Below are 12,504 nucleotides of genomic sequence, written 5' to 3'. Positions count from 1 at the left end.
CCTCACATTCTGACTGTGCTAATCTGATCCTGGGTGGGGGGAGAGCCCAGGGCCTGGGAGAGGCTGAAAAGAGTGGCCTCACCATTAGGAGGAGCCCATAGGCCCGGTAAAGACCATCTGGGAGAGCATTTCCCAAAGCGTGATCTGCAAGGGGAAGGAATGGCTTGGTGGTCTAGCACGTTTGGGAAACAGAGTTAACCAGATGCCTTGGCTGCGGGACTTGTCAGAGCCTTGATATTAATGGGCATTGGGATAGTGAAGGAGCAGAATGGATATTTGATCAAGGAACTTTGCTCAGGAGAGACAAATCAGGCTGGGAAATGTCCATGTAAGATCTTACTTTCCTGTTTGAGAAACTAGGGGGAGGGGACTTGAAAGTCACCAGAGAGGCGGTGACAAGGCTAGGATTAGGACCCAGTTCCCTCCTGCCAGGGCAGGAGTTTGCTGTGCTGCCCCTGCCCCCTCCAGCATGCCGCGATGCTTGGAGAGAAGAGTCAGAGGCAAAGACAGGGGCTCCCTGGAGGACTGATGGCGGTCAAGTTGGGACGTTCCTGGACACCCCCCTCCCTGACCCTCCGTTCCTCTTTAGATGGCCGCCCCATTGGGGTGGAGGGCATCCAGGTGCTGGGCACGGGGAACCTCATCATCTCAGACGTGACTGTGCAGCACTCAGGCGTCTATGTCTGTGCAGCCAACAGGCCCGGCACCCGGGTGCGGAGAACAGCCCAGGGCCGGCTGGTGGTGCAAGGTACGGACCCCACCCCCGCCTCGCCCCCGACCCAACACCGCCCCGCGCTGCCCTTCCACCCGCCCCATCCTGCCCAAGCCCAGGGCCTGATACTTGCCCACGTGCCTATCCTCACCCTAACCTTCCCCTGCCCCTCTCCAGGGCCCCAGCTCTCCCCCCACCTGCCCCACCCCACCCCAGGAATGTATGTGTTGGGAAGGGAAGGGTATCTTTGGTCATTGGTCCTTCCAGGTGCCATCACCCCCTCAGTCTTTTCCACCGTGTAATCTCAGCGGGTCTCCCCGACTTGTGCCATCCCCCTCCCTGGGTCCCCTCCCGTCACATGCTGTTCTCATTCACACATGTGGCACTTCCACGCTCACACCTGCACGCACGCTCTCAGCATGCTTGTCATTTCACACTCTCACACCCCAGCTCCCTCCACACACGCAAACACACACACACACACACTCCCCTCCTGAAGCGTGCGGGCCCTCTGCAGTTGACCAGGTCATTCTGTCCATCCTCCTGTCCTGGGACTCAGCTGTCTCTGTGAACTGGGCTTGGCGGTCCGTTCTCGGGGCGGGGGCAGGGGCGGTTCTGTGGTTGTTCCCTCCTGGAGAGCTGGGGAGGAGATGGGAGAGAGCGGAATTAGGAACTTAAATGCCTGTTTGTTTAGCATTCCATGTGCCGTTAATCTGTCCAAATGAAAGTGATGGAGCATTTCATTTCTCGGGCGTTAATGGAAGCTCGAGGCTTGGGATTGGAGGAGAGCGGAACAGAATGTAGGGGTGAGGGGAGCCGGTACTGCGGGCTCATCCATCTCCCCGTCATTACTGCCTTCAAGGTGCAGCCAAACCTATTAGCACATTTATTTATTTAACAATTTCCTGAACAGGGAGCTCAGCTTGATTGCTTTCGGATACAAATGTCAGTCTTTTAAATAGTCATTGAAATGGAGTCCTCTCTTGGGTCTGCCTCTCTGGGGCGAAGGGAGGTGAGGGCTGCCACATCCTGGAGGCTGGACCAGGCTGGAGGGTGGGCCCCACCTGAGGGAGCCTCCCTGACCCCCGGCTCTCCTGCAGGTCTCTGGCCCCTCCCTCTCCCCCTCCTCATCCCTTCATTCAGAGGTGTCCCCTGCGCCTCCCCCTGACCCCTCACGTTTCTCTGTGCCCCCACCCCGACCCCAGCCCCGGCAGAGTTTGTCCAGCACCCCCAGTCCATCTCCAGGCCGGTTGGGACCACAGCCATGTTCACCTGCCAAGCCCAGGGCGAGCCACCTCCTCACGTGACGTGGTTGAAGAATGGACGGGTCCTGGGGCCCGGAGGCCACGTTAGGCTCAAGAATAACAACAGGCACGTGCGTGGCGTGTGTGCGGGAGTGAGGCCTGGGGAGGAAACAGGGAAAGGGGGTCTTGGATGAGTGGGCCAGGCAGGTCTTTGCACCTCCTGCTGGGGAAGAACGCTAAATTGGGGATCTGGAGACTTGTGTTTGAGTCCCAGGTCTGCCCCTAACTAGCTGAGAGACCTCAGACTAGCCTGTGGTTGTGGGGAGATGTGACCCACCTCCAAGGAGACTCTGGGAGGAGGAGGGGGGTCTGAGGCTCTCCCTCTCCCTGCAGCACCCTGACCATTTCTGGAATCGGCCCGGAAGATGAGGCCATTTACCAGTGTGTGGCCGAGAACAGCGCCGGCTCCTCTCAAGCCAGCGCCAGGCTGACAGTGCTGTGGGCCGAGGGGCTGCCCGGGCCCCCCCTCAACGTGCAGGCGGTCTCCGTATCGTCCACCGAGGTCCGCGTGTCCTGGACCGAGCCCCTGGTGAACACCAGGGAGATCATCGGCTATGTCCTGCACATCAGGAAGGCTGCCGGTGGGTGGGGTCCCGGAGGGCAAGGCTGCCTCTGCAGCGCCTTCCTCTTACTCCCTGGCTCTCACCCACTCAGTCCCACGCGTCCTGACCCTCCTGACCCGACACCTTCCCTTCGTCCTCTGGACTGCCCCCTGGCGGCCGCCCTCGTTTCCCCAGTGTGGGCGGGATTCTCTCCTGCCCCTTCACTGCCTGCCCTGCCCTGGCCTCCCCAGACCCCCCGGAGCTGGAGTACCAGGAAGCAGTTAGCAAGAGCACCTTCCAGCATCTGGTGAGCGACCTGGAGCCTTCCACTGCCTATAGCTTCTACATCAAAGCCTACACGCCCCGGGGAGCCAGCTCAGCCTCTGCCCCGACCCTGGTCAGCACTCTAGGCGAAGGTGAGGTCTGGGTGTGGAGCACAAAGCCCCAGGGTAGTAGGTAGAACCCCCGTGCACCTTTGTTCAGGCTGTGAACGGCACATAGGGCTTTGCCCTGGGGCTGAGACGGGGCTGGGTCTGCTTGGAAGAAGGGGTGTCCTTTTCTGTTGATAATTCATGTAAAGGTGCTGTTTGAGCAAGCAGAGGCCCTGGGTAGAGTCAGGGAGCAGCTGGGCTCTTGGGGACAGTGGGGTCTGGGGCATAGGTGGCAGGTGGGAGGGAAGCGCTTCGATGGCCACCAGGCCCTCACATCTCAGCCTCCTTCTCTGCCCACAGCCCCCGCCCCGCCGCCACTGTCAGTGCGGGTCCTGGGCAGCTCCACCCTGCAGCTGCTGTGGGAGCCCTGGCCCCGGCTGGCCCAGCACGAGGGCGGCTTCAAGCTGTTCTACCGCCCAGCAAGCAAGGCCTCCTTCACTGGCCCCATCCTGCTTCCCGGAGCTGTCTCCTCCTACAACCTCAGCCAGCTCGGTGAGGCGGACATGGCCCGGGGCTTGGGGCGCTGGGCAGGCGTGCGGTGCGTGGGGCCTGGAGTGGTCTCTCAGCAATGTGCCCTTCCCCCCAGACCCCACTGCAGTGTACGAGGTGAAGCTGCTCGCCTACAACCAGCATGGGGATGGCAATGCTACAGTCCGCTTCGTGTCTCTGCGGGGAGCAGCTGAGAGGACAGGTGAGGGGTGGGCGTGGGGTCTGGCCAGAGACTGGCCCTCAGGAAGGGAGGCCAGAAGCTGAGTGGGGGGCGGGGGGAGCAGGCATCCAGGGAAAGCAGGAGGGAAGAGCTGGAGAACACAGGCTTAGACCTGAGCTTGACACTTGACTGCGTGACCTTGGGTAAGTTACTTAACCTCTCTGAGCCCTCATTTTCTCCTTCATAAAACAGAGATGGTAATACCTTTATAGAAGTGTATGGAGGATGAAGTGGTCCATGTAAACTGTTATTCCTAGTATTCGACACCAAGTTAGTGTTCAATCATTGGTAAAAAGAACCAAAAAGGTTGGGCTGGGACTCCATAGACAAGAGTAAACGCCATGTGGACTAGGGGGGTAGGAACAGCTGCGGGAGAAGCAACCCACGAAGGCTGGGTGTCTGGGAGCCACAGCCCCCAACCTGCCCCTGCTTCTACACCCCAGCCCTGAGCCCACCATGTGACTGTCGGAAGGAGGAGGCCACCAACCAGACGTCCACCACGGGCATCGTCATCGGCATCCACATTGGGGTCACCTGCATCATCTTCTGTGTCCTCTTCCTCTTATTTGGCCAAAGGGGCAGGTGGGGCCTGGGCCGGCGTGGGGTGGGCAGGCGTGGGGCAGGGGAGCCACACGGGAAGGGCAGCTTGGGGCCCACCGTCTCCATCCTTGTGTTCTTGCCGCTCCCACATCCCTCCTCCTAACTCTTGGCTCATCCCCTAGGGTCCTCTTGTGCAAGGATGTGGAAAACCAGCTCTCCCCTCCTCAGGGCCCCCGGAGCCAGAGGGACCCTGGCATCCTGGCACTGAATGGGGCGGGACGGGCAGAGCGGGCCCAGCTGGGCCGAGACGGGAAACGTGTGGACGTGAAGGAACTGGAGCAGCTATTCCCCCGAGCAGGGGCTGTGCAGCCTCACCCCAGACCCACCGTGAGTGCCCCTGCCTGAGCCAGCCCCCTGCTTTAGGCTGCGCCCTCCTTACCTTGGCCATAGGCCTTGGTCACCAGCCTCTGCCAAGCTTCAAGACACAGAGCATCTCTCTGTGCCCCCAAGTCAGGCAGGGAGGCCTGGAGACCTAAGCCATGAGTGGAATGGGCTCCAGCGCCTGACCCTCTGACTCGGGGCTCGTGGGCCTCTGGCCCCCCTTGCTGAGGCCTGTGTGACTCACCCTCTCCCCAGCAGGACCCCGAGGCCCCTGCCCTGTGTGAGGAGACCCAGCTCTCCATGCTGCCGCTTCAGGGTTTCAGCCTCCTGGAGGAGATGCCGTTGGAGGCCCTGCCACCCCAGGACGTGGGCCCTGGCCTCCTGAGTGAAGGACCGGCTGCCCAGCCTGCCCCCTCGGGACCGTAGCCGGTGTCCAGCAAGCTCTGCAGGGAGCAACCCCCATTCTCAGGTCAAAGGCAAGATTTCTCCTGTCATGTGGGATTCACATAGGCTTCCCAGGCGCTTCTGTCCTGACCGATCCTCTGATTCTCAAGACCTACAGTAGCCTCAGCAAGAGCCCTCCAAGGACCCAAAGGGGTTCCTGCGGGAGCCCCCGCCTTGGGCCAAGGCCCCTCTTCACCTCTGCTTGTACCCACATGACTTGGAACTGAACTAATGTTTTCCTTTAAAAAAAGAACAAACATAAAAAAAAAAAGAGCGAGAGAGAAAGAGAAAAGAGAAGGTGAATTAGACTCCAAAAATATGCCCCTGCTGTGGCTGGGCGCCTGACACTGTCAGCCTCCGCGACCTTGTTTTCTCAGGATGGAGTTTTGCTGTTTTGGCTTTCAGCACCTACCTCAGCCGGAATGAATGTCCTCGGGGGAGTGGGGCCGTGGCCTCAGCCCCTTGCCCCACAGAACCCCGAATGCACTCCTACCTCAAGCCCCTTTGGGGGCACCCCTTTCCCCACATTATTGCCCAGAGTTTAAAAAAAAAAAAAAAGGAAAAAAAAAAAAAGCACTTCCCCATTTCCAGGTGTGAAAGAAAACGTCTACCTCGAAGTTCGCTGGCTCTCAGGCCTGTGTTGTATCACTGGACCGTCCCTCCTGGCTCCTCACCAAGGGTGGGTCTCTTGGAGCCTGCAGAAATAAAGATGGAATTGGTCAAAGAAAATGTGAAAAAAAAGAAAAGCCAAAAATAAGAGGAAAATTTGTTCCTGGGAGTGTAAATCGTCGCTCCCTCCAGACTAGCCGCTTCTCAGCACCCTACCAGGGCTCCGTCTCTTCGGCCTGTCCACTCCCATTTTGACCCTCTCAGCCAACTCATCCTTGACTGGGACCCCAAGGACCCTCTCTGTACCTGGGCCTTGGGAGGGCGGGCCGTCACCCCGCAGCCTGCCTGCCCACAGAGCCGCTGGAGCAGACTGGCCCCTGGAATGTACTGTGTGTGCTCGGTTGTGTGCATGTTGGGGGGTCCCCAGCCCTCTGTCCCCTGGGACACTGCCAGCCTGACCCACCCCCCGGGCAGTGGACCGACCACTGTCAGCAGCTACGGCCGGAAACTATTTTTATACGAGGTGTGTTTAAGGATTTATGTTCTTGTGATTTCTTGTTTCTCTTTTCTGTTGTGTTCTTCGAAAGACTTAGTTAAAGATGAAGAAAAAAGGAAAAGGAAACAAATACGTATTTTTGGTTACACGCAAACATTTTTTTAAATATCAGAAAGAAAACTTTTGTTTTAAAGAAGAAAAAAAAAACAAACTGTATTCCTTAAGTATGAGATTAGACCTTAATGTCCCTGACTCCCAACCCTCTAGGGACTCCTCACCCCAGACTTTAGTGGATTAGCTGAAGGAGGTACACTTGACGGGGTTTTCCTGAAAGACTGAAGTCTCGTCCATGTGGATTTGGGGAAGGGCGTTGTCCCTTCTCCCCGGTGCTGGGCCTGAGCCCAGGTGCCTCAGGCCTCCCAGGCAGTGCCCCGTGGTCCCTGCAGCGTCGTCTCCACACCCCCTTCCTCCTGGAACCCCCTCTCCCTAGGGAAGGGTGGGCATGCGGGAGGGCGGAAGGGGCCACCTGGCCCGTCTTGGGTTTGTCACACTCATTTTGACTGAATAAAAGTCCTGTTGCCAAAGTGAAGCTTGCGTGTTTGGGTGCCTGTGGCACTCCCCTCCTAGGGGAGGGGTGGGAGTGCTGGGTGATGGGGCGATCCTGTGGACCCTGACAGGGTCGGAGCCCAGGGTGGTAACAGCGGAGCCCTGGGTGCTCCTTACAGGAGCTCTGCCTGCTGGGTCTCCTCCGCGGGTGGGGAGGCCAGGGAGGTTCTCACAGCCTCCCTGGGCGGCGGGGAGGGAGTTTGATGTTCTCGTTATCACCATCTCCTCTCACAGATGATGGAACCAAGAAAGAATGAGAAATGAAGGAAAACTTTTATATCCCACACGGCGCAGGGTCGGCCGAGATCAGTTTGCATCCGGGCCAGGTGGCCTGGTTCCAGAGTTTGCATTCTGATCATGACCCGTGCCTCCCTAGCTGGCAGGAAGGGATCCGAGACCAGTCCTTCCACCAGATGGTGACAGACCACCAGTACAGAGCCAGCGGCCGGGCGGGGCTATGTGCTTTTAAAAATAATCAGTTAATTACATTGGCTGCCCCAGGTCTTGGTTGCGGCATGCGAGATCTTCAGTCTTCGTGGTGGCGTGTGAGATCTTTAGATGTGGCATGTGGGATCTAGTTCCCTGACCGGGGCTTGAACCCAGGCCCCCTGCACTGGGAGCTCATGAGTCGTAGCCCCTGGACCACCAGAGAAGTCCCAGCTACGTGCTTTTTTCTGCCTTGTCTATAAGAAAGGACTAAAGTTGAGGAGACTGGGGCCCTGACTGGCTGAGTCTTTCAGGACACACAGCCAGACCCTTGGCCAGGCCTCTCCGTTCCTCCCTGTGGTCTCTTCAGTCCAGACTCCTGAAGCTGCTGAGTCTGAGAATAGGCCAAGAGAGACAGGCCTTGAAAGTATCTTGCTGACAAGGATCTGGAGGTCTCAGGGCTTCCTTGGAGGTCCAGTGGTTAAGACGTGGCCCTTCCAATGCAGGGGGTACAGGTTTGATCCCTGGTCCCTGGATCCCACGTGCCGCACAGCAAGGCCAAAAAATTAAAAAAGATCTGGAGGTCCAGTGGGCCTCAAGCTTAGTAAGAAGCAATGGTGTAACGCAACTGCTTAGACTGTCAATGTCCTCTCTGTTGCTGAAATGGAAAGCCAAGGCTCACCCCTGGGAGACTCTGCAAGTCTGGAGAGCTGGGTTCTATACCCAGAGGTATCTTTTGAGAAGAACAGACAAGGACAGTGGTTGGCAAGCTGAGTTCTCCAGGTGTGGCTAGAGGGTCTGGGGGAGCCTCCTTGCCCATCACACCTAGAGCAGCTTGACTTTTTTGTCTTCTAAGTTGAACTCTGCATGAGATTTTCACTAGAAAACAGAGTACCGCTTCTAAAAGAAACATCTGAAAGCCCTTGGCCTGGCACTTCTGGAAGAGGGCTGCAGGGGTGGCTGGGGCCAAGGTCAGGCCACAGACAGTGATGGTGCTGTGGATGCTGAGCTGAGAGAGAAGCCTGAGGCCACATGGTACCATCATGGGTCTTGGGGAGAAGTGGTTGACTTGTCTTGATTTTCCCAGAGGAAAGAACTAAGCCCACATATAGAAATAATACCTTGCCTTTCTTTACACAGAACTCCACAAACAGAAATTCTTGAACTTCAGCCATCCAAGGACCCCCTGGGGGGGTGATGAGGGGACATATGGAGGAGCAGACGTGAGGATAGGAGGGCAGACCACGCAGCCTCCAGTGCTCCTGTCCCTCCAAGGGTCCAAGAGGCTAGTACCTCCCCCAGGGAGGGTCCCGGAAACCTTTAAAAACCACCTAATATGACTCACATAGATGTATGCAAATTATACACAAATCACATGTAAATAAAGGAAGGGTCTGTTCTAACAAGACCTTGAACTGAGATAAAAGGAGAAGCAGGGTTCCAATTAGGAAGTTTAGCAGAAATTGCTCTCAGCTGAGTGGCCCAGCTGGAATCTAGGTCCTGAGATCTCAAATGATCCAGTGGCCTCTGGCTGAATACCTACACACACACACACACAGAGACACACACAGACACATAGAGACACACACACGTGCATGTTTGAGTAGAAATCAGCAGCAGCCAGGGCTTAAGTTTGCTTCAGTTACCTAATGCTCTGTAACAAACCACCCCACATGTTAGAGGTTTATCCTAACATTTCTTTTGCACACACATCTGCAGTTTGGGCCGGGCCCCAGCGTGGAGAGCTGTCTCTGCTCCATTGCGCATCAGCTGTGGCAGCCTGAAGCCCCAGGGCTGGAATCATTTGAAGGCTTGCTCGCGTCTGGTGGCTGATGCTGGCTGTCAGCCTCAGCGCCTACATGTGGCCTCTCCATGTGCCTGGGCTGCCTCACAGCCTGCTGGCTGGGACGCAGGGATCAGCATCCTGAGAGCCAGAGCCAGGCAGAAACTGCTACGAAATTTAGAACCTAGCCCTGGACGTCCTGCAGCATCACTGCCATGTACTATTCCTGAGAAGCAGGTCACTAAGGCCATTGTATTCTAGGGATACCTTTGGATGGGAGTGGAATCAGAAATGTTGTGGGTCTCTTTGACCACAGGTCCACACTGGAGGGGGGGGTGGAGACCAAGTGTGAGCTGGGAGGCTGGGCAGCAGGAAGGCTGCTCCCCGAGGCTCTGGTGTATGATGGGAGGGACTAGAGGAAGACAAGCAGTGCTCCCGACTCCTAGCCAAGCCATGTTTGTAGGTCTCATCCCCATGATTAGTGAAGATCGGTCTTGAAGGGCCATTCCTGAGGTCACAGGAAGGGAGTCCCAGGCCTCTATGAACACCTAGCAAGGGCCTTCTCTACGGCCAGCTCCCTCCGGGCAGTGAGGGCTGAGGGGCCAGGGAGAGCTGGTGCCGGCCTGAGATCACCACCCACCAGGGATGGTGGTCCCCAGAATGACCCCAGAATGACCGAGCAGGGAGGGACCACTGACGCCTTCATGAGACAGAGAAGACAACCGAGAGCCAGGAGGAGCAGGAAGCGCTCAAGTTCTCAGAGAAGTTAGAGGCAGGGCCAGGGCTGGAGGCCAGGAGCCTTTGCACTAAACCTAGTCAGGCTACAGTTGATGGGGAGACTGGGTCCTGGGGAGAACGGGGGTTGGAGATGTGCGAACATGGACCTGGGAGCAGGCAGGGAGGAGAGTAGTCCTTCTGCTCAGGACAGGTGTGGAGCAGCAGGGGTCCGGAGAAGCTGGGCTGGCAGCAGGAATGAGGGAGTGGGAGCAACCAACGATGAGGGACCTGTCCTGAACTGAGTTCAGGCTAGAGTCAGGGAGTGGGCCATCTAGATCCATGCCCTCCCACAAAGAAGTATTACGGGGATTGGTTTGTATTCTGATTGCACCCAATGAAATCATATTAGCCAAGAGTTCAGTTTAAGTGTTCAGATGACCTCATTGTTACAGGCAGAGAAAGTGGGCAGAACAAAGTGAGTAAGGGTGAGTGAGATAAAGAAGAGAGGACCTCTGCATCTGGCATTGCCTCCGTTGGAGCCTCTGGAGGAAGCATCCCGGCCTGCAGTCTCTCAGCTCCACGGAGAAAGGCTGTGACTGGAGAGGTTTGCTGCCCCCCTGTGGAGATAGCGAGGATTACAGCTACAGGAAAGAAAGCTGTCAACCCTCGCTTGACGGAAGCTAGCAGCTAAGCTCAGCCCCACACTGGAGAGACAGACCTAGCTCTCAGTGAGCAGACAATATGGGCTTGAATTAAAATGAACTTATCCAGGTACTGGCTTGGATGGGCACTGGCAAGCTGGTAAAGCAGAAGAAAACATGACTCACTGCAGGCCAGAATTAAGGAAGACTTCAAAGACAAGTGGAGAAGAGGGAAGGGATACCCAAGGCTGAAGGCAAAGGGTAAGCAACGAACACGGTAAGATCATGGAGAAGCCAGGAGGTTGTCATTTGCTGCGGGAGACCTAGCACTTAATAGCTGGTCAACAAACGTACTAATGAATGACTATTAAATCTCCAGAGCATATGTTTTTACACGGTTGATGTGTTTGAGGAAAACTTTACGTGGCTTTCCAGGTGGGAAGGGAACTAGTGAGAAAGCCAGAGAGCCCGGAGCTTCCTCAGGAAATGGAAAGGGGTGCTACGGAGTCCTTGGCGCCCCGCTGATAAGGACGAGTTCTCTGTTATTACTTGTGGTGACATTTCTAGAACACCTCCTTGGAGTCTTCTCACAGCCTTGCAGCAAGCAGAGCTGGACTTACTGTCATCCTCCCATTTACCAGATAAGGAAACCGAGGCCCAGAGAAGTGAGGTGGTGGAACTGGGGCCTGAACCTGGGCCTCCTTGTGCGAAGCCCGTGCTGGTGTTATCTGTAGATGGTGGGGGCAGGCTTGAAGGGAGACATGGTCTAAATTGATTGAAATGAAGATTTTCTTTTTCTTTTTTTTAATTTTATTTTGTTTTTAAACTTTATATAATTGTATTAGTTTTGCCAAACATCAAAATGAATCCATCACAGGTATACATGTGCTCCCCATCCTGAACCTTCCTCCCTCCTCCCTCCCCATACCATCCCTCTGGGTCGTCCCAGTGCACTAGCCCCAAGCATCCAGTATCGTGCATTGAACCTGGACTGGCATCTCGTTTCATACATGATATTTTACATGTTTCAATGCCATTCTCCCAAATCTTCCCACCCTCTCCCTCTCCCACAGAGTCCATAAGACAGATTTTCTTTTTGAATGTTGAGGAACCATGCAGGGATGGGAGGCCCTGAAGAGGAGGGTTGAGGTGGGCATGTTGGCTAATGCAGGTTGAGTGAGGAAACTTCCGAGCTCCCTGCTGACCCCAGAGCAGTCCAGGGCTTTTAGCCTGGCATTCAAGCCTCCCTCACAAGAGACAGTGTCACCCAGGGGTTAAGAACATCGGCTCAAGTGTATGATCCCCACTCAGCCACTATCTGGCTGTGGCCCAGTGGACATCCCTTAAGCTCTGGTGCCGTCGGTTCCTCTTCTATGAACCACGGAGAAGCACAGCACAGACTTCACAGGTTGTTGTGAGCGGGAAAGAAGTCAGTTATGGAAAGCAGTCAGGACTGTGCTGCTGCTGCTGCTAAGTCGCTTCAGTCGTGCCTGACTCTGTGCGACCCCATAGACGGCAGCCCACCAGGCTCCCCCGTCCCTGGGACTCTCCAGGCAAGAACACTGGAGTGGGTTGCCATCTGTGCTTACTATTACTATTATTATTCAGAACAGAGCCTACTTTTCTACCTGTCATCCACTTCAGTCCTCCAAGCTAGGCTCCTGGCTTCTTCTTTTTTCAATCACTGAAGAAATTTATTTATTTATTTTACTTTACAATATTGTATTGGTTTTGCCATACATTGATTTGAATCCGCCATGAGTGTACATGTGTCCCCCATCCTGAACCCCCCTCCCTCCTCCCTCCCCATCCCATCCCTCTGGGTCATCCCAGTGCACCAGCCCCAAGCATCTTGTATCATGCATCGAACCTGGACTGGTGATTCATTTCACATATGATAATATACATGTTTCAATGCCATTCTCCCAAACCATGCCACCCTCTCCCTCTCCCACAGAGTCCAAAAGACTGTTCTATACATCTGTGTCTCTTTTGCTGTCTCGCATATAGGGTCATTACCATCTTTCTAAATTCCATATATATGTGTTAGTATATTGTATTTGTGTTTTTCTTTCTAACTTACTTCACTCTATATAATCAGCTCTAGTTTCATCCACCTCATTAGAACTGATTCAAATGCATTCTTTTTAATGGCCAAGTAAT

At 55.4% G+C, this 12,504-nt stretch overlaps 1 protein-coding gene across 1 annotated transcript in view; it reads left to right on the top strand.

Annotated features, from left to right (window-relative positions):
- The window catches only part of IGDCC3 (immunoglobulin superfamily DCC subclass member 3), a 43,137-nt gene extending 36,380 nt beyond the window's left edge, over positions 1–6,757 (top strand). Inside the window, exons 6-14 of the mRNA XM_010809049.3 lie at positions 590–748; positions 1,918–2,083; positions 2,350–2,597; positions 2,810–2,974; positions 3,290–3,481; positions 3,576–3,680; positions 4,142–4,280; positions 4,421–4,625; positions 4,878–6,757. Of these exons, the coding sequence (XP_010807351.1) occupies positions 590–748; positions 1,918–2,083; positions 2,350–2,597; positions 2,810–2,974; positions 3,290–3,481; positions 3,576–3,680; positions 4,142–4,280; positions 4,421–4,625; positions 4,878–5,045 (1,547 nt within the window). The 3' untranslated portion in view covers positions 5,046–6,757. The remainder of the gene's footprint in view (positions 1–589; positions 749–1,917; positions 2,084–2,349; positions 2,598–2,809; positions 2,975–3,289; positions 3,482–3,575; positions 3,681–4,141; positions 4,281–4,420; positions 4,626–4,877) is intronic.
- Positions 6,758–12,504: the final 5,747 nt, after the last annotated feature.

This window comes from Bos taurus, chromosome 10 (assembly GCF_002263795.3).
Source record: "Bos taurus isolate L1 Dominette 01449 registration number 42190680 breed Hereford chromosome 10, ARS-UCD2.0, whole genome shotgun sequence".
In the NCBI taxonomy this organism is placed as follows: domain Eukaryota; kingdom Metazoa; phylum Chordata; class Mammalia; order Artiodactyla; family Bovidae; genus Bos; species Bos taurus.
This window is presented reverse-complemented; position numbering and strand designations above follow the sequence as displayed.